Raw genomic sequence first — 26809 nt, 5'->3', positions numbered from 1 at the left:
TGTATTATGGTCGGGATTTTAATTTCTTTTAAATACTGGGCCAGGCCAAAAAATTTTTATTTTTAAAAATACCCGGTTTGGGCCGAATATTTTATTACTAAATTTGTTAAATCGCCATTATTTCTATAAAAATTAAAAATAAATATATTTAAAAAAAAATTCGAGCCGGTATATTCTTATGAAAACAATACCCATTGTAGCTTCAATACCGTATTGATATTATCATTGTAGATTCAATACCTTAGTGATGTTTTGGTATTGTAGAATCAATACTGTATTGATTTTTAAGAGATGTTTTCATCGCTTCAAATATTGGCGGCCATAAAAATTGTAAAATATTTATTCATTATATATTTTTTCATCGTTTCAAATATTTTGGCGGCCATTAAAATTGTAAAATATTTATTATTATATATTTTTTCATCGCTTCAAAAATATTGGCGGCCATTTTCGATTTGTAAAAAATTTATTTAAAAGTGTTGATTGAAAATAAATTGAATGTACCTTATTGATTTGAGAATCTATAAAATTTTATGATGTGCTAATCTATAATTGTCGATTCATCTATGAATGTCGATTCAAAGATTTGTAAATTATATTCTAGATTTTATTCGTAAAAGTTGAGGTTCGGTCATAAATTATCAATACGGTATTGACAATACTACACCGGCCTGAAAATAAAAACAGGGCCGGGCCGAAATTTTTTAAAAAAATCCGGTATTTTTTAAATAACAAAAAAATGAAAACAGCTTATTTTATTTGAGAACTATGGCCCGGTCCTGATCAAAACCCACCGTAATCTTCACTACTTTTCATATTATTTGCCCAATATTAATGATAACAAAAATGCAAATTTTTTTAAAACCTATCAATTTTTTAAATATTTATTTTGTTTTTTTAGGAGTGGGAAAAGGTGGGGGGGGGGGGGTATTAAATAATCGCTATCTCTGCAAATCACTTAAATTTGTTTATTAAAATTTTCGCAATTTATTTTTTTCGGGAAGGAACAATTTTTTTGGAGGATAAAAACATTTTGGAAACTTCTAGATTTAGAGAAGTACCAATTGTATGTATTTATTAAGGCCACACCCGCTGTTTTAGCGCATATTTTAATAGATAAGCGAAAAATTAGCGTTTTAAAATAATAATGAATATCCTCCTATATTTAGTCATGCAAATATCTCTTGGCACAGATAATTCTCAATCCTTTCCAACCAAACTGTTATGGCATTTTTTATTAATGTCCATATACAAAAGACTTATTAATTGCGTGATTTATTAGAAATTATTAAACTTGAATGTGCAATGTTTTAACAATGGTTTACTAATGGTCCTACCAATCTTAACGATTTCTCAGTGATATTATGGATTAGACATTCCAGCTACATGAAGTTTTTTTGCTACAGCTTTTGGGAAGAATGCATGCTACAATGAAAATACTAGTAATCCGCTTCTGGAACGATTTACTTTTGCACAAGAACTGGATCTCTACTTCTTATCCCATCTAGTAAAGTGCTGATAAATATGAAATATTTAGCACCCTATATGATGCTATTCATGGATACATCATATGTGTATATAATAAATTGTTGTTAGTTCCTTAACTGATACGGATGTGACTAATCAAGAAGTGAAGATAAAAATTTTACACCATGCTATATTTTAAATTTCACATTATATTTCTCTTTAGTTAATCCATTAACCACCACAGGCCCCTCTATATTATCTCCCAAAGAAATCTCATTAGCTAATCAGGAATTAAATTATTTCTAAGTTAATTATTGGTATTAATTATAAATATTTTAAATCCACTTTCGGTTTCACCTGGGTATGCAGATTTCGAGAGAAATGGTAAGGAAAGTAGAATCATTCGTTGGGGTGACCTCTAATCTCTCCTTTTTTTGTCTATGGTTTTGATAAGATTGAGGGCCTCCTTTCCAAACATTCATAAGGTGTTAGTAACTATTGGTTAAAGACTGTATTTGTGAGGCCAGCATTTTTTAAGAACTTTTGTTTTTTCGATGGCAAAAAATGAGAGGTTAGTCCTCGCTACAAAATCAATGCAAGTGTAGTCCCAGGTCAGTGGGAGACCGTTCGTCCAGGAGATATGGGACATATTATCCGGGTATAGGACATTTTCGTTTGAAAAGGCCACTGGTTCAAGAGTAGATGGGATATTAACGTTTTTGAGGGCAGCTAGGAATATGTTGTTAATGGAGATTTATGGCTAGGATGACATCCGCGGGAGTATTATTTTGTTATTGATTATGGATATTAATATTTAAAAATTTTTTTTTGGAATCCCAGAAAAATAGTATCCCTTGCAAAAGGACATTATTCAGAAATAGACCACTTTTAACAAAAGTAATGAGATATAATTTGTAAAAAATGAATTTTCGGATACGCTAATACAGTGCAAGGGATAGTAGGGTGCCCCCTACACTTTCTGAGCGACTGAAGCAGAATATCCTTCTAAGAAGTACCCCGACCTCGAAAAAATAGTTAATTATTTTTTGACCCCCATAAATTTTAAAAATAATTTTTATTGGAGCAATCTTTAATATATAATACAAATAAAATGTAAAAAAATATATACCTTAAAAATATTATTTTTAAATTAATAAAATTAGAGGAAGTAAAAGCGAAAGAATTTATAATTATCAATATATAATTGTTTAAAAAATTTTTTCCATTGATAAAATGGTTAAATTATTAAGAAATGGATCTTTCATGGTACTACCAAGTCTTGCTTTAATTAATTTAATTTTACTCATGACCCTTTCGGCAGTACATGAGGTAGTAGGAATGGTTAATAAATATTTTTATAAAATTGTTAGATTAGGGAAAGCAGAAAAATTTTAAAGTAGACGATAAGGTAAAATACGAATAATTTTTCCAGTCAGAATCATAAGTCTCAGAATTATCATCAGAAGAAGAAGCTAAATAAAGTATTAGTAAAAATATTTTAATTAAATAAATTTACAATTCTCAGAATCTAGCAAATCTTAAGATTTTGTAACCTCTAGGTCACGTGTAATAATTAAATCCCCCGTTTTAGCCATCTTATAAATATTTCGAAACTTTAATTCAGCAAATATTTGACTTGAATTTTAACGATTGACTTTTCCATCATTTCTTTGGTGTGATGCTTGTTTAAACATTTCATCAATTCATCATTAAATCTTTCATTAAACTGCATAATAATCAAATCAAGTGCAGCATAAAACACAATGGTTTAAAGTTAAAATAAAATATTATATTTAAAGATGAAAGTATATATGTCAGCGTCAATGTTTTATTTTTACAACTTTAAATAATTTTTTTAGCACATATTTTAAATTTAAAAATCGGATTTTACCGAAAATATATTATCATGTTTGGAATACAAATCTTATGAATTGTAGACAATTTTGCTGTTAACTTTTGAGACATTTATAATTTATATGGAAAATTTAATATAAATTATATTAAATTTAAAAGTTCATGGAAAAATTGTCTAAAATTTATAGGGTAGGTAATTCCATACATGACGGCATACACCGGTAAAATCAGATTTTTAAATGTTTGAAAACGCGATCAAAAAATGATTTAAAGTTAAATATTAACACATTGACGCTAACATATATATACCTCTCTTTGGAAGTATAGTGAAACAGTATCCTCGGGAGAATATATTTTATTAACTTTATTAATTGAAAAATTTATTAATTTATACAATAATTTCAATTTTGCAAAACGAAAATTACTATTACAATTTATAATAATTTTATTTAAAAAAAATTATTTTCCAAAAACTTTTTAATGAATCAAAGATGAATAATAAAAAATTCTTAAAAAATAATTTTTTCTTTTAAATTTCAAAACTTTAATAATTGAAAAATCAAAAATATATTTCGAAAAATATAGATTATAATAATTATTATTTTTTCTTTACATATAATATTAATAATTTTTCCCCCAATCAGATGTATACAATCCATCTGATTGACGTTTAACAAAATTAAATGGGAATACACGCTTTTAATATAACATACTAGGACACTCTCCTTTTTGGATTGTAATGTTTGAAGTCCAGAACTTTCAAAATCAGAAAGTAGATTTCTCTCCTTCATAAAATCTTATACCTTTGAAAAAACATTTAAAGATTCAGTGTTATCTATTAGGATTAAAAAATAATAAAAGGAATAATTTAAATTATACTTCTAAAATTAATCGGGCAATCTTTTGCCAATTTAATTTGATTTATTGCAAACCCTTTATCCTTCGAAATGGTTTGAATTTTGTATAAATCAAGCTTGTTAATTTTATCCAAAACACAAAGTGATAAAATAAAATAAAATTTTCATATTCTAAAGTCTATAGCACTAGCCATAGTGAAAGTGGCAAGATCTGAGAATCCTTTAAATTTGTCAAAGCGGCCCTCAAGGCATCATAAAGTCGAAAATTTTTTATAATCGCTTTATATGATGATAGCCAGCTTCTATAAATATAAAATAAACATTTTGAATCTAAATAAAGATAATATTACCGAGTGGTATTCTTGATGCGTAAAAATATTTGCGATTTGTTAGTACATTACTCTGACATGTCTTGAGCACCACATATCTTCACCATTAAAATTAGGGGTGTACCGATACCACTATTTTCAATATTAAATTGATTACGGCCGATTACCGATCCGACATCATATCTAAATTTGTATTCTGTAAAGATACAAATGGTTTTAATTTTTAATATACTTTTTATTAGTATACATCTATAATTTTACTATACCAACTTATGTCATTTAAATATATTATAATGATCAGTTATAGTTTATATTCAATTCAATTGCAATTCTAAAAGTATATAAAATATTTTTATTGTTAAATCACTTTTATATAATAAGTAATAAAATTAATCTATATACATAATAAATAATAAACATAAACAAGATATTATGAAATTTGAAATAAATATTTAACATTAGTATATCGAAGATTTCTATTTAAAAACACCAAAATTTCCAATTTATCAGAGGTCAGCATGCGGCAATGGTAACTATTAATATCACCAGCTTCACTAAAAACAGATTATCGCACACTTTATAAAAATTCGCAAAAAATATCAATATGGCAGAATGTTTATTAATTAATTATTATTATTAAAAAAATAAACATAAAAATAGGATTTCGATTTTTTAGATATAACTTTTTTTAAAAATTTTATAACATTTTATTTTTGTTAAAAACGCCATTTTATATAGGATCGGATCTGAAAATTTATTGGCCGATAACCGATATTTTAAAATAGATGAAATATCGGCCCGATCCAATCCGATAAAAAATATCGGTACATCCTTAATTAAAATATACATTAATCTCGTTTAATATTTCTAAAACATTTCGTAGTTCTTTTATTGATTGACATAATTGAACAATGATTAAATAATCAATGACAATAGCATCAAATAAAATCAGCATTTGGCGCCTCCGCTCTAATCAAAGCCTGCACTCCATTGATTCTTCCACTCATGTTTGAGGCGCCATATAGCTTTGCCCAACTAGGAATTCGAGTAGATTTATGGAGCCAAGTTTGGATATTATATTTTTTTTAATAACGAGACCAGATGTACTTCCCGTACAATATATGTCTATCAGTCTTTTAACGGGCTTTAGCGTCTCACTATTTTTAACATATCTTACTAACAAAGCTATTGCTTCTGATTTCGAAACATCATATGTGCCATCAACTCTAATTGAAAAGCACGTGTTAAATTCAATTTCTTTTTGAATTTTTTTTATAACCATATTTTTCATGGTTTTAATGAGAATATTTATGTTATTATACGATAATAAATTTGAATATAATTTCGATTTTAATCCCTTATTTTATTTCTTCCTTCTTCTTTCTCATTTTGTTGTATATACATTTTGAGTACAGGTTCAAAATCTGCCATGAGTTTAATAAGGCCCATCATGTTGCTTTCTTGTTGCCTGTTCCCCCAGAAGGCTTGGTTACTAGGTATTAAATAACTTAGACATCTTATTATTATTCTTATGATAGAACGGTTATTATTCACAAATTCTTTCTGGGGTATTATAAATTGTAATACGGAACGGCTATCATATGTACCTGTGAAGATTCATATACAATAATATCACGATTAATATTTTGCCATTTATTTAGACCTTCATTAACGGAACACGAGGCCTATAGTAAAACAATAAATGAATTAAATTTAAAAAAAATTAATGTCATTTAGGTGAAATATCACTGGTCAGGCCTGTAAGCAGGAATTTTCTACGGGGGGAGGGGTGGAGTAATTTTTATATTGAATAATTGAACATTAGAAATTTATTGCAACCAATCATATTTTAAAAAATAACAACTTCAAAAAGAGATAAACAAATTTTGGAAAATATAAAATACTTAAGAGCAAATATAATATTATTAAAAATATTACTATATAAACCAGTATCTAAATCACAATATAATATGGAATATGATGATTTAAAAGGTTAAAATACTTAAATAAAAATTTAAAATTCATTCAATCGAGTTTTTGATGTGGTACCTTTAAAATAGATTTTTATTCTCAATAATGGAAAAGGTCCTCTCATTGTGCTATTGTTATTTGCCATAATATACAATAGTTTTTATATATTTAGAACATGAAAATATTGCATAAAATTTTTGTGTAATTTTAATACATTTCAATGTAAAAAAATCGGCAATCTAAGAATATTTTAGCTTCAGGTGAAATATCTGCTTCAGGCCATTCTGTTATTTCGAGCACTCTCAAAATATACTATTCTACTGTAACAGCTTGATGTCGAAGGCTCCATCTTGTCGGGCATGCCTTTTCTAGTTTCTTCTTGTAGCTCATGACTATTCAGCGAATTCTGTTTCTTTGGATATCTGAACTTCATATACTCTATAAATTTTGCCTAATCAGAGTTATTAGTAGAGATTAATTAAATAGATTTTTTTGGTTGAAAAAAATTAATTATATCCATCAGTGTTAGGTTTAAAAAAATGTAAGGAAATATTATCTTTTTTAAAACGCCCCTTTTACCAAAAATGTATGCATTTTGATTTTCCATACGTTAGTCACATGTTGAAGAGATCGCCTTTCACTAATATTAATTGGTTATAGGGAATATATTTGATAAAATTATCATGGGTATTTCTAACAGTAAAATTAGTCTATGTCCAAGTGATTGATGGATAGAATCAAAAGGTATATTGTGGTACAATGTTAGAATGATAAGGATATGAATTCAGATGAAAAAAAAGGAATAGATGAAGGTGAAAATAAATTTTGGGATATGAATTCAGAAAAAGGCTAGGGGTATAATGGCCTAAGGAATAACGTAAAATTAATACCTATAAGGAGGTAAATATTAGGTAAAGAGGGAAAGAAAGAGTTTAGAGCGAATTTTAAAGAGCCAAAGAACTATGGCGGAGTTTTTTTGATGGAGGGAGAGTGGGGGTGGGGTAAATAAAATTTAATATTGATATGGAAATTAAGTTCAGGTAGAAGTTAAGAGCACTATATTTAGTGGGTGAAAGAATAAATAGGTCTGACTACATAAGGTTGAAGACGAAAACTAAAAGATTTGTATTTTTTGTTTTATCAGTCTTGTTTGAATAAACTAAATTTGACATTATGTTAAAACATACATAAACTTATGTAAAAAAAATTGGTAAAGGTCATTTTTTAAAATCTACTCTACTTACTAAGAATTTAATACTCATTATTTTAGGTACTGTAATTGGCAAAATCTCAAGCGCTAACTTTTTATTGTAGCTTCAATTTATTTTATAAATATTTAAATATTGCAGATGATTTTCAAATAAAAATTGTTTTTTTTAGTATCACGTGATAAAAATATGATCTTTGATTGCATAAATATATAGGACTTATAATAATTAAAACATTGGGCCAAAATGAGATAGAACTTTATTTTAATGTATAAAAGGCATATATTTAAAATAGTTTGAGGTGATTTTTTGAACATGGTTGGATGGGACTCCTAAGAAAAGAATGTTATTTCGGCCTCCGACCTATGAGAATAAAACCATAAAATCAGGCAACGATTTATTTTTTTTAAAGATTTATACCATAATTATCTAATATGGGATTAAATTTTATACTTTGATTAAATTGGTTTTTAATAAAAAAAAATTGAACTCATATACCCCATGGTCCATTGTACCCTCTCCTGCTTCAACAATTAAATTGCGTATGCATAATACATTTACATAAAAAAAGAGTTGGTAAAGAAAATAATATTTAAAAAGAATAAGATAAATTTTTTACCTTACATTTGGATAGCTAAATTCAGGTTCTCATTTTAGGACTAACGCCTCATTTATAGTAAGCAGATTTGCTCTAGCTATGCGAAATTAATCGCTGCGTAATTTACAAAAGCAAGCCAATTATAGGTATAATTTATAAATGAGCGAAATGATAAAATCGCGGCAGCTGTTTAGATATATTTTAAAAGATTATAACTTTGCGAATCAATTGTAACCTCGCTAGCGATTCATTTCGCATCGCTTGACCAAATCGCGCTTACTATGCAGCGTAACAGCCAAATTTATTGATTAGAATTTTAAACTAATCAACATAATAGTGCAATATGAGTTTTAAAATGTTCTGTCACTATATTTTCGTAAAAAACGATCAAATGCAAATAGTAAATTTTATTATCTATTCTTTTAAAAATCTTCAAATATGCATTTGAAGACTTTTGAGCAAAAATCTTTGAAGATCGACATTAAAAGATTAAAACTTGTGATTTCATCATGAAAGATTTTTTTTGCATTTATATCACAAACGATTTTACTTATAAAAGATTTAAAATTATTTTTGGAATTTTAGTTAAACTTTGATCAAAAATACTGTTTGAGCATTTTCAAAAAAATCTTCTTTTAAAAAATCTTCCGAGATCAAAATTTTGATTTTTTGAGCAAATTTTATCTCTGGTTTAAACAAATCAAATACGTATAATACATATATTCCTGTTCGTTTTTAAATATGCCTAACCAGCTGATAGATCTATTCCTAACATTTTAATAATGAAAAAAGATTATTAGTTCCAAATATCATTGATACATGAAAAAATTTTGAAAAGTATATTAATAGAAGAGCTAGTAATTTATTTATGAGTTATCTGTAAACCTTACCTTAAAAAAAGAAAAACGTTACCGTTATTCGTTACCTTGTGGAAAAAGGAACGCGTTACTCACTATTCAAAAAAATACTAAATATTATATTCAAATTTTTTTCCCCCATTGATAATTAAAAAAAATATACAAAAAATAATATTTACAAATAAGATAGGATCCTTTTGTAATAATTTATTTATTTTTAACAATTGATTTTCAAAATTTTGATCAAATAAGCAAGAGCGCTTGGTGCTCAACACAGCTTTCAGTGTGATAAACACACGTTCACCTGTCTCAGAGGATAAGAGGGGTGTATTATATTTAATAAACGAAAATTTTAATTGGAAGAATTTATTAGAAATATTTAAAAAATGATCAGATCCTCATCAATTTTTTTTTCTTATCTATATCTGAATTTATACTTTACTTTCATGTCTTTTTAGATTTAAGCTGCTGGACATTGAGGTTGAAATATTAAATTAGGGCACAATCTACGCTTACAAAGTGTAGACTTATCCTTAATTCTCTTTATTGGTGTAAAAAATGCTTCATTCTGGGGCCAATGCATGTATAAAATTTAACAACAAAAATATGATAAATAAATAAATATGAAGAACTTTGATGGTTGATCGGAATTAAAAACTCGGCATAAATTATTAATGAAATTTTAAAAAAATAAAAAGGAAAAAATAAATTAATTACCTTTTGTACCGTTACTCAAAAAGAGAAACGTGTTATTTTTTGAAACAAGTAAAGAATAGCTTGCCATTTTCTCAACAATGTAACGCCGATACTTCCATCTATGTTACGTTACATCATTAGTCTTTATTAATCAAAGATTTTTTAAATAATACAATTTCTTACTCACATTTAAATAATTGAACCTAAAAAATTTGATTTAAATCAATCATTTAAAAAAAACGCTTGTTATCAATTTTATTTTTATTTCGATATTCTTCTTCTAATCTAAATTTTTATATAATTTTATTTGTTTATAAGATACTAATTGAATTTTGTGAAATCGGGGCCATAGACAATGTGATGATGGAATTAGAGAAACCTTTGACGGAACCGCAAATCAAATATATTTGTCACGAAATTTGTCACGCCCTTGATTTTCTGCATCGAAACAAAATTATACATAGAGACATTAAGGCAGGCAATGTCTTGTTAACGAAGGACGGCCAAATAAAACTAGGTGATTAAATAAGTGACTTATCTATAGGCGATTTGTAAAAATACTAATTTAATCATTTAAAAACGTTTCTCTGGTAATTTTAAATATCTATATATTAAACTATACATTTCAATGTCAAATGTATGATTAGTTATCTACAGAGTTGTTAAAAGTACTTTTCAAACGTATCTATATATATTGGCACCGATACATGGCATGAAAATTTTATAATGTGAATAAAATTATTTTACTACATATTAATAAATCTCAAATTTTATGGTGTATGGTTTAAATTTTTTAATTATTTTATTCCTTCTTCCTATCTCTGGGAACAAATGATGAAGGTCCAACTCTATCGCTATCATAATCAATTAAATCATCTAGACAAGTTTGAGTAATGTTTTGAAAATATTTTGATAAAAATTTTATTTTGCTATTGCATATGGAGAGCATAATTAAATATTTTCTCATTCGATTTAGTCATCAGATTTGTATTTTTATCAAAATGCAATATTGTTTTCTCTTAAGATGAATTCTATAAACTAATAAGAATACCATTTACTTTTAAGTGTTTTTAATATCACACGTTTGTCAGGTTTACTGAAATATTGGTCTTTTTTTGGGAGTTACGATAAGCATTATTGCAATAGAATTGTTTCTTTTTTTATAAGTTTTTATTTTGAAATAAACTAGCTAAGGAGTCAAATCGAACATTTCGGATTTTATGCTCATTACTTTTTTCATCTGTAATATTTAATCATTCACATTTATATTTTTTTAAAAGGATAAATAATTACCAATCAATTGTAAAATTTATGTCTTATTTGTAGTGTTGTTAATTAGTCGAGTTCTTTCGACTACGACTAATAGTCATAGTCATGGAAATCGACTAAAAACTTTAGCGACTAATTTAGTCGACTAAAACGACTAATTCATTTAGTCTACATGCTTAATCGATTAATTTAGTCGACTAAAATCAATTTTGAGTCTAACCGAACCTGACCACTGTATAGTCGGGGTTAGTCTAGTTCTTACGACTACTTGAAATATCAGAGAAGATAAACCATAGAAAAGTCACAAATCTCATATTCGTTATTTTTAATAATTTTTTGTTTTTCTTAATTTTTTTGGATCAAATGGGCAAAAATATACATGTTAAATTAAAATTTAAATTAGGATGTATCATAGAAAAGTGACAATTGTCATAATCGTTATTTTTAAACTTTTTTGAGTTATTTTAAAATAAACAGGTAAAAATATGTTTTGTAACCATGTTGAATTAAAATTTCAGTGAAGATGTACCATAGAAAAGTCACACTTGTCATAATCGTTATTTTTGAACTTTTTTAATAAATTAAACAGGAAAAATATTTATTGTAAACATGTTAAGTTAAAATTTCAGTTAGATGCACTATAGAAAAGTAAGTGGCAATTGTCATAATATTTATTTTTCAACTTTTTTGAATTTTTTGCTGAAACGAGCTGACTTTTAGCCTACGCCCGTTTATCTTATTGGGCGGGCTAGCTAAATAATATTAAAAATTGCGAGCGGACCGGTTTACTTTTGTTATTTAAAATTTATTATGTAAACATTAAAAAATATATGCTTCAAAAAATTTTAACATTTTTAATACCAAAGTACAGATAACTGTTGTGGATGTTATATTTGGGAGAAGCTAATGAGATTAAAAAACATTTTAGATTTGATTTGCATGGAAGAATATAACATCGACGTGAATAAAAATATGATTTCACTTTTCACAAAATCAAAGAAAGTTCAATTATTAAATTTTAAATGCAATGCTCGAGATAAGTAGCATCCACGTCAAGATTAAATCACAACAGAAGAGTAGATTAGGTTAATATAGGAGAGCACACTAATTAAATAACAAAACATTTAAATTTGAAAGTAAGGAGATTGATTTGTAAATCTACAATTATACGTATGAATAAATTTCTTGATTTGAAAACTATTTAAATAAAAAAAAGATTAAGTTTTGTTAATAGGTTAGTTGTGTAACCCCTAGATCCGGGGTTTGGGTCTAAAAATTGACCTAACCAGCTCTGATCACGAGCCCCTACCTTAATCGCGCCTAAAAAATGCGAACATGTATTTTCTTTAAAAAATATTACAAAATGTTACTGAATTTGTTATTATATATATAAAGTATTTAAGAATAAATGGGGATGGGGGGGGGGTTAACTAAACCTTTTTTCACAAAATCGATTTTCATAATTCTCCCTCAAAAAAAATTTTTCACTAATTTTTCCTCGAAATTGATCACGCATACCCCGTTTTCTTTAAAAGTCAAAACAAATCTTTTCCTCTTTTAATAATTTTTTTTAAAAAACAAAAACAGCCATTCATGGTACATTTCCCCTATATTGTCAATTTTTTTCCCCTCTTTAGCTTTAACCTTTTCTGATGGTAAGCTTTTTCAACATCTCTCTCCACTTTATGTTATTCATACAATCTCTTTTATCTAACTTATACTTCTTTATATTGGCTTTAACTTTATGGCCCCATTGAAGTTTTGGCCTTCCTCTTTTACGTTTGCCCATCACTTCCAAACTCTCAACCTTATTTCCTATGTAGTTTATAGGCCTTCTCATTGTGTGTCCATACCACCTAAGTCTGTTTACCATTAACTTAGTCTTAATGGACACTACCTTTAAACTACTTAGTATTCTTGTACTGCGCACTTTATCCTTTATTGTTACACCAGCAATTATCCTCAGCATTCTCATCTCCATATTTTGTAGACTTCTCTCGTCTGATTCTTTGGTTGGCCATGTTTCCGAACTATATAGAATAGTTGGTTGTACTATGGAACTGTAAATTTTCCCCTTTAATTTGTGTGGGATTCTTTTGTCAAATAGCACTCCAGATAAAGATCTCCACTTTAACCACCCTTGATTAATTTTACTCTTTATCTCTTTTTCTATTGTGCCGTTTGTTTGCATAGTGGAGCCCAAATATTTGCAGCTTATTGCCGATATCTGCCATTCATTTATATCAATACTCTCTGTTTCATCTCCTATCACCATACACTCCGTCTTTTCTCTATTTACTTTTAGTCCGAGCTTTTCTAGGATATTTATCCAACTCACTAATCTTTCTTTCATTTCATCCTTGGATTCGGCAAATATCACAATATGATCTGCAAATATCATATTCCACGGGACTGTTTGAGGTATAAACTGTGCTAATACATCTATTACTGTAATGAAGAGAAATGGGCTGAGAGCCGACTCTTGATGAACTCCTTCGGATATTGTGAAGCCTGCTGAAGTACCTGTTGTGCTACGGACCATTGTTGTATGGCTCATATACATATCCTATGTTATTCAATTATATATTCTTTGGGAACCTCTTTGTAACGTAGCGCCCATCAGATAAGTTTTCTTGGGATTCTATCGAAGGCCTTTTCTAGATCGAGAAAGACCATGTGTAGCTTTTTGTTTTTTTCCCTGTATTTTTCACCCATTTGCCTAATTGCGTGGATAGCATTAGTTGTTGATCTTCCAGGCATAAAGCCAAACTGAGTCTCTCCTATTTCGATTATGTCTTTTAATCTTTTTTCTATTATTTTTCTTATAGTTTTAGACAGTGTGACATTAGTTTTATGCCCCTGTAATTTTGACATGTGTGGATCCCCTTTATTTTTGAAAATAGGAACTTGATAGCTCTGCTTCCATTTTTGGGGAACCTCTTCATCTCCAAGTATTTTATTGTATAGATTTGTGAGGAAATGTATTCCATCATCTCCTAGTGCTTTAAGGCTTTCTATTGGAATACCATCTGGTCCCCTATTGTTGTTTTTCATATGCTTGAGGCATATGATTATTTCTTGTTCTGTTATTGGTTGTTCAAGGTTTTGACATGGGGAGTGTTCATCTAAATGAAAGCTGAGACCTGAAAATAATTTCCCATCTTTATTTTTGTTTACTTTCGGAGCTCCGTTTATATTCCTAGAGTTCTTTTCTCGCTGTTTGGCTAATCTGTATATTTTATTTTGCCCTTTAATTTCATATAATAAAATATCATCACATTTCGAGATTTTATTTATTGTTTTAATTTTGAAATATTTTAGGGCTAGAAAATAAATGACCAATTCCTTCCCTCCCCCGTCTATCTCTTCCATTGATATTTAAAATTTGTAACAATAATTTCTCCCATTGTTATTTAAAATTTGTAACAATAATTTAGCAAGATTTTTTGGTTTTTTAAATTATTTCAATTTATTATAAATATTATTTTAAATTTCAATGATTATAGCGCCTAGATGGCACCAGTAAGTTTTTGTTTTAAATTTTTATTTAAAAAAATTTTAATTTTAAAAAAATTTTTATTTTAATTTAAAAAAATTTTTTAATTTAATTTAAAAAAATTTTTATTTACATTTAATCGGTTGCTTATTAAACATCATACAGTTTTGAACACAATTTCTACTTATATGCCCCAATTCCCCACATGAATAACATCTTACATTTTGCATATTTATTTTTGGACGATTAAATCTGTTTCGAAAAAATTTTCTCTTTCCCAATTTTCCTTTTCATTTTTCTGCAAACTCATTGCCGTATTATACTCTTTACAATGATCATATTCCCTAGCATTCATTCTATCTTCTCTTCTGAAATCCTTTTCATATCTTCTCCCACAATTTTCTCCATGACTATCATTATTTCGTTTATCACTCTCATTTTATTTTCATCTGTAATCTCTATTTCTCTTTTATTAATTATACCTTTTCGTTCATCTCCCAACCTAATAATATTGATACTCTTCCTCATTCCTTCTATCATATTTTTATTTAAAATTTTTCATATTTTATCCTTTAAATTTAACATTTCTTTCATCATTCTTTCCTTTTCATTAACGTTTTTTAATTCCCTTCCATTTTTTTCTTTTTCAATTTCATTATTCTTAATTTCAATTTCTTACGTGATTTTTATTCTATCTCTTTCTATAACTCTTTTCATTTTTCTCCTATGTAACACAATACCAATTATCCATAAACATACCACTACTACAGCTATAATACAATTATTTCTTTGTTGGAACCATTTCCACATAATTTTGTGTTTTAATATTCCTTTTAAAATTAAACATTTATTCTTTAATAAAAATTTATTAAAACTTTTATTATAAATATTTTAACACTGCTAAACGTTAGAAAATATATTAAACTTATTATACTTAATAATGTAATAACCAGGGATGCGAACCCGACAAAATTTTAGACCGGGTTCGGTTCGGGGTATAAAAAAAAAGTTCGGGTTCGGTTCGGGTTCGGTTCAGGGAAATATTTTTGAACCCGGGTTTGGTTCGGTTCGGGTTCAAGAATTTTTGAGTTGATAAAAAAAATTCTATATTTAAATCATAATAAAAAACTAGACATAAATTTGATATAAAAAATAAATTTTTTATTTTATTTATAGGCCAATATAGTTAAAAATACAAAGCATATAGTCATGTATCAATTTTAAAAATTTTATTTAGACGTATTAGCATAATATCTTCCAAGAGTTGTTCACTCATCCTCGATCTATGTGGTGAAAGAATGAATTTCAAATGTGAAAAAGATCTTTCAACGCTAACCTATGTTAAATGTATTTATATGTGAAAATATGAAAAATTAACTTGGGTTGCAGGAACAGCAAATAAGATTTTAGATAAAATATATAATTCAGGGTGTTCCAGCTTAGCAGACTCCCAAAAATGCAAAATATTTTCCTTCTTATCTAATCTTATATAATCGCTAAATCCAGTAATTATTGTTCCAATACTTTTCTCAGCAATCGTTGGCCCTCTTTTAAATATTTTCTCCTGCCTTTCTTTAAGTTATATCAATTTCTCTAAATCATCTTCTTGTTCAATAACTTCATCGGAACTAATATCATCAGATAAAATTGGCGTTGTTAAGCTTTTAATTCGTCTCCATAAATTGACAAGATGTTTTTTCGCACAAATCTTATCATCATCACTAAGTAATACCTGTAATATTTAAGGATTTATATTGTTTATATTTAAATATTTCATAAAATAACAATTTTAATATAAATCTAAAATAATTAATTTACTAAGCTTTTAATTAACCTTGTATCTTGGGCCCAGGTATATGGCAGCTAAGAGAATTTCGTTCTTTATAAACCTTTCTTCTCTGTTTTTAAGACAAGAATATAGTAATTGAGCAAAATAGTTTGGATTTTTTTCCAGTTCGATGCAGCATCTTAACCATGCTGCATAAAAATCTGTCAGTGTTAACTGTTCAGATTGGAATTGTTTGGTTGCGATTTTTAGCGGTTTTGAAATTTCAACAATCGTTATTATCTCTTTCCAATCTTCAGTCAATAAATAATCAGATTGCTCTGTAAAAAAATCTTCGATATTGGGTTTTAGTAAAATCAGCCTTTCTAACATATCATGGGTTGAATGCCATCTGTGGCAATCTATCGCAGGCTTAGGGAGTTTCATATTTTTTAATAAATTTTGGTAAGTATGATGTCTTAATTTTAAATTTAGGCTCCTAGCTTTTGCAATGGTTTCCACAATAGGTGATAATTTTATAGCATCTTGAAGTGCCAGCTGAAGTGTGTGCACACCGTACACTATAAATCGGATAGGATATAATAGTTGATAAAAAAGTATTTTGTATATCATCAATATCATATTTATATACATTTACATCCATATTTTCCTCATCTGCTGATTCACTCCTTATATCATAATCAGTTTCAGGTTGCAGGAGCTTTATAGCTCTTAAAAAATTACAACCATTATCAGAAGTAATTGTGTATATTTGTTGAATATTAATTTTAAATTTTAGTAAAGTTTTTAATATATTCTCTTTTATATATTCTCCTGTACATCTCTCTTTCAGCTCTACAATTCCAAGAGCCTCAAATTTATAATGGACTTTGATATAAATTGAATATTTACACCAAGAATTGACCTATCTAGTCGTTGAACTGCATCAACTTTTAAACTTATTAATTTTCCTTCTACCTCTCTCGATATTTTGTCTCTAATTGATTGGGCTGTTTTATTAATAGTTCTGGATAAATTTTCTTTGTTTATAACTAAATTGAGCCCAGATAGGAGTGGATTTATAATTCTTTGAAATCCCGAATCTTCAATAATTGATAAAGGCCGGCCATTTACAGTAACAAGTTCTAATATAGAACTCATCAAATCATTAGATGATATATTTATACTTATATGCTTTTTTGGAAAAAAGGTTTCTATATTAATTTTAGGTTTTTTTGCCAATAACAATTCCTGATATTTGGTTTTTTCATTTAAATAATTTAAATATTCATTGTTGTGATTTCTTTCCAGGTGTCTTTCTAAATTTGACAAGTGATTACCAGACATTTTTACTTTGCAATATGAACATATTGATTTTTTTTTCTATTTTATTAAGGGTAAAATGCTTATCAAATATGACTTTATCTTTAATCTTAAATCTATAAAAAGAGAACAATTTTTTTAAATAGCAATGATTTCAGAATTAAAAAAGAGATATTTATAAATTTAATTTCATTTATAATATGCACTTCATTAATATCTTGTAAAAATTAAACTGAACCAAAAATAAATGATTAGCATATATAAATTTTAAAATCATTTTAATAAGTTCACAAAAACTGCCCTACATTTAACAATTTTTAAGTTAGATGTTTAGAATTTTTTAAATTAACAATATAATAATTTTTACTTTGATTTGTTAACCATTTTCTTCTAATTAATAATCTTTAAGAATAATAAGATAAAAATTTAAAAATAAATGGCGTAAATTAATTCAATTGTTTAAAATTTTTTAACACTCCAATAGGAATCGAGAATAAATTTAAAAATGGCATAAATGAATTAAATTGTTTAAAATTTATTAAGACTTCATTTAATTGGAAATTTGAAAATATAATATTTGTATTTACATATATTAATATATGATTTTAAATAATACACTGAACCCGATTGAACCCGGGTTCAAATAAAATTCTTGGGTTCGGTTCGGGGTTTTGGAAATTTTATAAATGGGGTTCAGGTTCGGTTCGGGTTCAGAGTTTTTTTCTAAAAACCCGGGTTCACTTCTCCGGGTTCGGGTTCGGTTCGAATCCCTGGTAATAACTATGAAAATACACATCATTAAATATTTTTATAATAATTTTTATTTTTAAGAATTTTATTTATTTTTTTGAATACAGTTTTCTGCTCCTTATTATTGCGTTGTGTCTCAAGTTAACTAGCTAAAATAAGATCATAGGCAACAAATTTTGTACCCTTAAAATAAACCTATTTTGACCTTAATATTTACGAAAAATATATTCAAAAATAGTTTAGTTAAATTTTGTAGAACACTTAGAAAAGATCCATGGTTCAAAATCTTCTGGTAACCCATATTTTAAACTTATTTGGACCTTCATATTTATGAAAAAAATATATTCCACCTTAATTTTTATTAAGTTTTTCTCCTTTACATATATAAAATTACATTATTATTATTATGCAAGAAAATAAATCAATATTATATAATGATAAAAAAAATATTATAAAAATAATATTGCAACAAAAAAAAATAAAATAGACAACATTAATATTACAAAAAGAATAAAAAAATGCGACCTTAACGGCGTACAATGCTTCTTACTACAACACTTATAATTGCAAATCAAATCCAACAAGTTTTTTTTATTTTTCCGACAATAACATCCACAACAGTTATCGATAATCTGGTATTTAAAAATTTTTTTACGAAGCATATATTTTTTAATATTTACCTAATAAATTTTAAATAACAAATAAAAGTTAAAACTTTGTTAGCCCCCCATTGTTAAAATTTTTCAAAGGTCCGTTAGCACTTTTTAAAATGATTTAGCTAGCCCGCCCAATTAGATAGAAGGGCATGGGCTAAAAACCACAACATTTGAGCAAAAAAATGCGAAAATATTTTAAATAACGATTATGACAATTATCATTTTCTATGGTACATCCTCACTAAAATTTTAACTTAAATATTTTAACTATTTGCTTTAATTCAAAAAAGTTCAAAAAAGTTCAAAAATAACGATTCTGACAATTGTCGTAAAAAAAAGTTCAAAAATAAAGATATGACAATTGGCACTTTTCTGTGGTATCTTTACTGAAATCTTAATTTAACATGTTTACAATATATATATTCACCAGTTTGTTTTAAAAAAAATCAAAAAAGTTTAAAAATAAATATTATGACAATTGTCACTTTTCTGTGGTATCTTTACTGAAATCTTAATTTAACATTAATTGCTTTGAAAAAATTTAAAAAAGTTCACAAATAATGATTATGACAATTGTCACTTTTCTATGGTACATCTTCACTGAAATTTAACATCTTTATAATATATATATTTTACCTATTTACTTTAAAAAAGTTCAAAAATAACGATTATGACAATTGTCACTTTTCTATGGTACATCTTCACTGAAATTTTAATTTAGCAAAAATGAAAAAATATTACAAATAACGATAATGATAGATAAATGTTAGTCACTACACTTTAGTTCATCTTCTATGATATCTCAAGTAGTCGGAAAAACTAGACTAATTAGTCACACTAACCCCGACTATACAGTTATGCATATTCGGTTCGGCTCAAAAATTTGATTAGTCGACTAAAACGGGTCTAAGCTGACTAAAGGGTCTACTACTTTAGTCGACTTAATTATTCGTTTTAGTCGACTAATAGACTAATTTAGTTTCTAAAGTTTTTAGTCGAATTTTTCTGTTAAAACTATTAGTTAGTCATTAAATTTAGTCAATTAACAACACTACTTATTTGTTTTAATTGTTGGTTGGCATGATTAAAAATTGATTTAAAAATATTTTTTTGCTTATTAAATAATTACTAATTTTTTTAAAACAATTTATTTCACCTAATTTTAATATAAGGACCATTCCATGTCAAATCGATCAAAAAAGGCACTTTTTCTGCCTAACCCTTTTAAAATTGTTAAAAATTTCTGGAATTATTTAGATAGGTAAAAAAATGAGAAAGCTGTTTATTTTAGCTCTATCGTTAAAATTTTTAAAATGCTTATATCTCAAAAACTATTTATAGTAAATAAAATTATAATATATCATTTTGTAGGTAAAAAATTCTCTAATGGGCTAACAAAGAATAATAAATATTGGGTCCATTATAGACTTTTAACATCCGGTTTACCTAAATTGCTTTACCTGTATTTTTAAGCAAAATAGTGAGTTTGTTTTCATATTTTTTTTTTGCTTTTTATTTAGACACCTTTTATAAAAATATATACAATATCAAAGGCAACGCTATCGACTTTTCCATAATATACATTTTTACAAAAATTGAAGAAAAAAGTAGATGGCGCTAATGGTTGAAAAATATTATTCTTAAGGAAAATGAAAATATTGATACATTTATAAGAATTGTGATAAAATTTTCCAGTTCTGCCCCCCCCCATCCCCCCTTTTTAGATCTCTACTTTGCTATTATAGCGAGCGAATGACTTATTAGCTCGATAATATATAATAGCTGCAGTAAAAATATTAGGCATATATTCGATTATATTTTACAAAATAAATTGTTTAAAACGATCTCTCTTTCTGAGAAATAATTTTAATCTGTCCGTATATATTAATTTTATCGTCTGTCTACCAATAACAATCTGGATTTGGAGAGTGCAAAAACATGTATTCTAGGTGTAGATCAATTAAAATTTTATTCTATATCACAGATTGACGTACCAAATATTAAAATGTTGCAACCCATTTAATCTACAGAGACATGCTTATTATCGTGAGAATCTAAGAAAGATTCTATCCTGGATTACCCAAAAAATTTACCATTCAATTTAGAATGTTAATATGCTCTTCATGGCGACAAAAATTATCAAACATTCATTATACTTCAAATGACAATGTAGATATTGATTCTCCCCTTCATATAATTAATCAAGAGGCAATTGATAACATTAATATATCCCTACAATCAAATGGGGAATCTCTCATTAAAAGAAAACGCTTACGTGAAAAGAAATATTCGAAGAAAAAAAATATCTAGAGTAAAAAAAAGTTTTAACGACTGAAATTATACCATTATCTTTCTTCATCAAATGATGAAAAATTCGATGAAATTATAGATACCTTAAAAATTAAAAAAATTATATGAAAGATATTTATTATTGGAAATTTGTTACATTATTAAGTGTCTAATGGGCATATGCCCATTCTGCTCCTCAGTTAATTAGTATATTTAATAGAAAATCAAAATTTTTCAATATAAAAAGTGAAAATATCTGGTTATTGATAAGTTAGCAGCAAAATTTTAACCATAATCCGTAATTTCATAAAGCGCCTTGTCAATTTTTGGAGTCGATAGCGTCGCCAAGGTTTTGATATTGTATATATATTTAGCAAAGGTGTCTAAATAAAAAACAATAAAAAAAATTCGAAAACAAACTCACTATTTTGCTTAAAAATACAGATAAAGCAATTTAGGCAAACCGGATGTTAAAAGCCTATAATGGCGCCAATATTTATTATTCTTTGTTAGCGCATTAGAGAATTTCTTTACCTACAAAATGATATATTATAATATTTTTTACTATAAATAGTTTTTGAGATATAAACATTTTAAAAATTTTACAGATTCCAAAGTGGCTCTTTTTTGTACCTTTGAGCCCCTATATCTCGAGAACCAGGTGTGCTAGCGAGCTAAAATAAACGGCTTTCTCACTCTTTTACCTATCTAAATAATTCCAGAAATTTTTAACAATTTTAAAAGGGGTCGGCCGAATCGTGATCGATTTGACGAGGAATGGCCCATAAATGAAATTCAGAAACATTTTATAAATTTTAATTCTCGGTATGACTAAAAACTGCATTGCTAAAAGCTAGAAAGCAATTAATCATAATCAATCAAAATTTTATTATATAATATTTTTTTCAAAATAATTTTCAGAAATTTTAATAAATCATTGAGTTAAATATCAAATGATTTATAACTCTATTTTTACTTAATATTATTGGGAAAATATATATATTTCTAGCTTATTACGAGTTAAATTTTATTTTTCAATTTTATCAAATATATATCCTTAAGAGGGCGTTAAATGCATATATGAAAATATCATCTTAGGAAACCAGAATGTATTGGTTAGCGCTTTTTAATATTTGGGTGTAAATACATGTGGAAAACCTAAAAATTAAAAAAAAAGATAGATTTCTTTGATATTTTATTTATGAGTAGGTTTAGAATCGCAAAATAATAGAAAACTTGTAAGGCACATTTACATATTAAGCATTATCCTAAAAAATATTTTGGAAATATTATGATTTTACCGAATACCTGGCTCAAAACCCAAACATTTACTAAATATTTGATTGACCAAATTTTCTGGTAATATCAATTGAAAAGGTTCATTTTTGTTTTATATATCTATAAATATGTGTAGATGATCGATTTAAAACCGCCTCAATAACTAAATACTGCATTGCTGCCGTTATCCATGGAAAATTTTTTTTTGGTTGATATAATTTACGTGTTAAGCATTATCCTAAAAAATATTTTAAAATATTATGATTTGGCCGAATGTCGTGCTCTAAACTGACCACCTACTAAATATTCGATTGAATACATCACTATTATAGAATAAAAAGATTAGTTTTATTATGATTAGAATAATAATAGAGTTTAAAATATGCTATATTTCTTTTTTACGAATTAATTTTATAAAATAAAAATTAGTGGTCTAAAATTTTTTTTAGAGTTGTTGGCTGGCTCAGATAAAATATGCGGCTAAGCTAAATAGCTTCTTGCTACCTCTAAAAATATAATTAACCTGTGATTAGCTATTGCCCAACCTTGATTAACACTTTTTATAACAAAATTAAATTACCACCCATAATTAATAAATCACTGACGCCTCTGAAAAATAAATATTTATATTAGAATAATAAGGTCTACTTCACTAAGATTATATTAAAAATATTCTTTTTAAATATGCCATTTTTTAAGTAATGGCCAATACGTAGATTATATCATCTTCCTTGATAACTTATTTCACTTTGATACTTAGCCTGCTTGTAAAAATTGTCCAGAAAATTTAAAAGTATGTCATCCATACAAATAATTTTTAAATATAGATGATGTAAATATTATCATTTCTTTTTTAATATAATAATTTAAGAACCATTATTTTAATAAAATATTTGTTCCAAAAGTATAACAATTTTTAGCTAAATTCATAAATAACATAGACCTATTAATTTTGACATAAAAATGATGATTTTTTATGTCAGACTTTATTTTGCATGATGAGCAATCTTTGTATACTATAAGTATGATTATACCAAAAAAATATTCTATAAAATCATTTTATTATAAATTTAGCAAAAAATTAGACTTATATTCAAAATAAATATAGTAATTTGAATATAATAAAATGTTTTTATCTGCCTCCCCCTTTGAATATAATTTTACATTTTATATCTTTTTTAAAAAATAGTATATTTATGGTTTTTAATAGTTAATATCTATATTGGAAATACTCAACTGTTATGCAATCAATGTTAACAAATTCAGACTGATTCATAAATTGCTATGTGTAAGGGAATATTTCTTGGATTTTAAGTTATGTGAGAATATTAAGATTGAGGATTTTTTTCATGAAAATAAAATATAATATACCAAAGAATAGTACAGGCAAAAAAAAAGAATTTATTTAAATCGTGATTTTTGAAAAAATTACCGATTTAAATCAATTTGAATTAATCATGCTAACCTTAAATGTAGAAAATAAACTCGGACAGATATTAATATAGATTATAAAAACTGCAAAACATAGTTACAGAATTAAGATATTTTAACAACTCTCATTTAGTGTAGTTAATTAGCAGGTTTGAGCTACTTGCCGGACTTATTTGAAGAATCTAAAAATTCAATTTGACGGAATAATAAAATTCAACATTATTCGAGTCAAGTCGAGATATATTACGATTTAATTCCCAAATAAGTTGGTGGTTTGGCTCGACTTGGAATACTATTCTGGTTATCTTTATCTAAGATAGATTTATCTGATCACACATATAATACTCTGAATATAAACCGAACAACATAGTATAAAAATTTATGTTTTAACATAAAATTTAGCCGATTTTGGAGTTTCTGCCAAAAATACTAACACACTTCAAAAAAGGGATTCATTTATCGGAACACCATATTGGTTTTGTTTTTTTATATTTATATTATTTGAATTTATTAATTAATTATGAATTTATTACATAATGCTTAGTCCCTATATTAGAATTTATATTTTAATTAATTTAATATTCTTAAAATTTATTTATTTTTTAATTTATCTTCACATATATAATTTGAAAAATTCTGACCTTTTAATTTTTGCACAATATCACTCAATTATTACTATCTAAATTTTATTTAAAATCGTTAAAAAGGAATTTATATTACGCTTATAATGTTGAATTATGCAGTAAGTTCTTTAAAGCATCTGATTTAATAAAATAAATGATCAATAATAAATAAGGATGGCACCCGAGGTCATGCTTTGCGAGGCAATAAAAGATAACCCTTATGATTACAAAGTCGATATTTGGAGTTTGGGTATTACTCTCATAGAATTTGCACAAATGGAACCTCCAAATCACGAAATGAATCCGATGCGCGTTTTGATAAGAATCCAAAAATCGGATCCTCCCATTTTAAATAACCCAAGCAAATGGTAATGATTTTAAAATGTTTTTTTAAGAAGCGTAATAATTCTCCCGAGAATACTTCTGTTAAAAATTATTACCCCCCCCCCCCCTCTTCCCATTTGCCTGTATGCCATAGGTTAATGCTAGTCACTAAGGTCATCGTATAGCAATTTTATAAATACCAACCAAATTTGCTAAATACCGGCCAAAATTTATTAAAATGTAATAAGACCCTTATTATTTAACATATATGGTATCACGTGGTCGAGCCCGGCCTCCTATATATCATCTCCTCAAGGACGGAACTACCAAGTTAGATATTAAGAAAAAAAACATGAACATTGCTGGGATTCGAACCCATAACCCTTGGATTGGTAAGTCACACCTTGCCGACTAGGCCATAGAGGCTTTCCAAAAATCACGATTTTTCAAATATATATTATAAATAAATTTGGTAGTGCCTACCCAAATGAAAAATAAATCAAATACAAATTTGATAGGTATTCCTTAAGGTAGTGACTATCATTAACCATATGCCATACAAATTTATTGACTATCATATCCTTAATGTGGGCATTTTCTCCTTTTGAACAATTAAAGGAATGAATAAATGAAAATCAAAGGATAGGGCCGAATGGTAAGAGATAACCAATAAATTATTCCCAACAAGTATTGGGCATAATTTTTTTAATGGAGCATTTTTGACGAAAAAAGAAAGCGCTTAAATCCTGATTTATGCATTATTATTTTTACAAAATAATTGAAAATTGGTTTAAATAAGTTTAATTTTATTTCCTAAATGTTGTATTTTTTATATTAATAATTTGCAATAAATAAATAAAACATAAATTTATCTTAGATTTCTGAATATGTAAATTTAATGCATGACATTTTAATATTTGGGTCACTCCACTTCAAATCAACCAAAAAAACGAGATTTTCGGACGACCTACTTTAAAATGAACGAAACTTGGCATGGTAGTTATCTATTTTGTATATTTTAGCAAATTCAGTATTTTAGAATGCTAGCTCAACCTATTCCAAAGATATACACCTTTAAAGTCGAAAATCTCATGCGTGATTTTATTAAATCTAGTTTTTTTTTAAAAAATACCTAAGATAGAATTACAATAACATATCATTTTATAGCCCTTAAATTTTTACATTGGAAAATACCGAAAAAATATAAAAAAATTTCAAGTGTTTTTTATTTCCGGTAAAAATAAAAAATTAACATTGTTAGGAAGGGATTTCTTTTGGGTGTTGATATTCTCTAAAAATGTTTATTACCTTTTTATTAAACTATTTAATAAATAATCTCGATAGCCATTTTTGTTTTTTTAATTTTGTTAAAATTTTTATTATATTTATAAATAAAATAGATAATATAAATGGCGTTTATTAAAAATTTTATAATATAATATATTTAATTAAAATATGTATTATATTGGTATATTAAAATTAAAAAAATCGATTAAGTATAACCAATATGATGTTCTGGGGCAATAAGTAAGGAAGCAGCCCATACCTATATGGTTATTGTTTAAAAAGCAATTACTAATTATCAGAGTTGTTAAAGTATCTAGATACAAGTATCTAGATATAAAAATGTAGTATCTGTATCTAGATAGATTTTTAGAAAGGCATCTGTATCTAGATATTTTTTAGAGGTATCTGTATATGTTTTAGATACTTTTTAAGATACATTTTATATACCCCTTTTTTTATTATAAATAAAAATATTTGACTG

The 26809-nt window shown here is 26.7% G+C and overlaps 1 protein-coding gene and 1 long non-coding RNA gene across 6 annotated transcripts in view; one reads left to right on the top strand and one right to left on the bottom strand.

Annotated features, from left to right (window-relative positions):
* LOC135925862 (serine/threonine-protein kinase 10-like) overlaps positions 1–26809 on the top strand; it is a 121155-nt gene that overhangs the window by 23077 nt on the left and 71269 nt on the right. For all 5 annotated transcript variants that reach the window (XM_065461391.1, XM_065461388.1, XM_065461389.1 and 2 more), the window contains exons 3-5: positions 10156–10354; positions 24497–24569; positions 24891–25085. In XM_065461391.1, coding sequence (XP_065317463.1) covers positions 10156–10354; positions 24497–24569; positions 24891–25085 — 467 coding nt within the window. The remainder of the gene's footprint in view (positions 1–10155; positions 10355–24496; positions 24570–24890; positions 25086–26809) is intronic.
* On the bottom strand, positions 15748–16516 carry LOC135927204 (uncharacterized). The gene is made up of 3 exons (XR_010571990.1): positions 16437–16516; positions 15981–16334; positions 15748–15938 (listed from the first exon to the last, which is right to left on the bottom strand). It is a non-coding gene; the product is annotated as an uncharacterized LOC135927204 (long non-coding RNA).

This window comes from Gordionus sp. m RMFG-2023, chromosome 3 (assembly GCF_954871325.1).
Source record: "Gordionus sp. m RMFG-2023 chromosome 3, tfGorSpeb1-WG-v2, whole genome shotgun sequence".
Classification (NCBI taxonomy): domain Eukaryota; kingdom Metazoa; phylum Nematomorpha; class Gordioida; order Chordodea; family Parachordodidae; genus Gordionus; species Gordionus sp. m RMFG-2023.
Note: the sequence above shows the minus strand (reverse complement) of the source record. Positions and strands in the feature narration are given on the sequence as shown.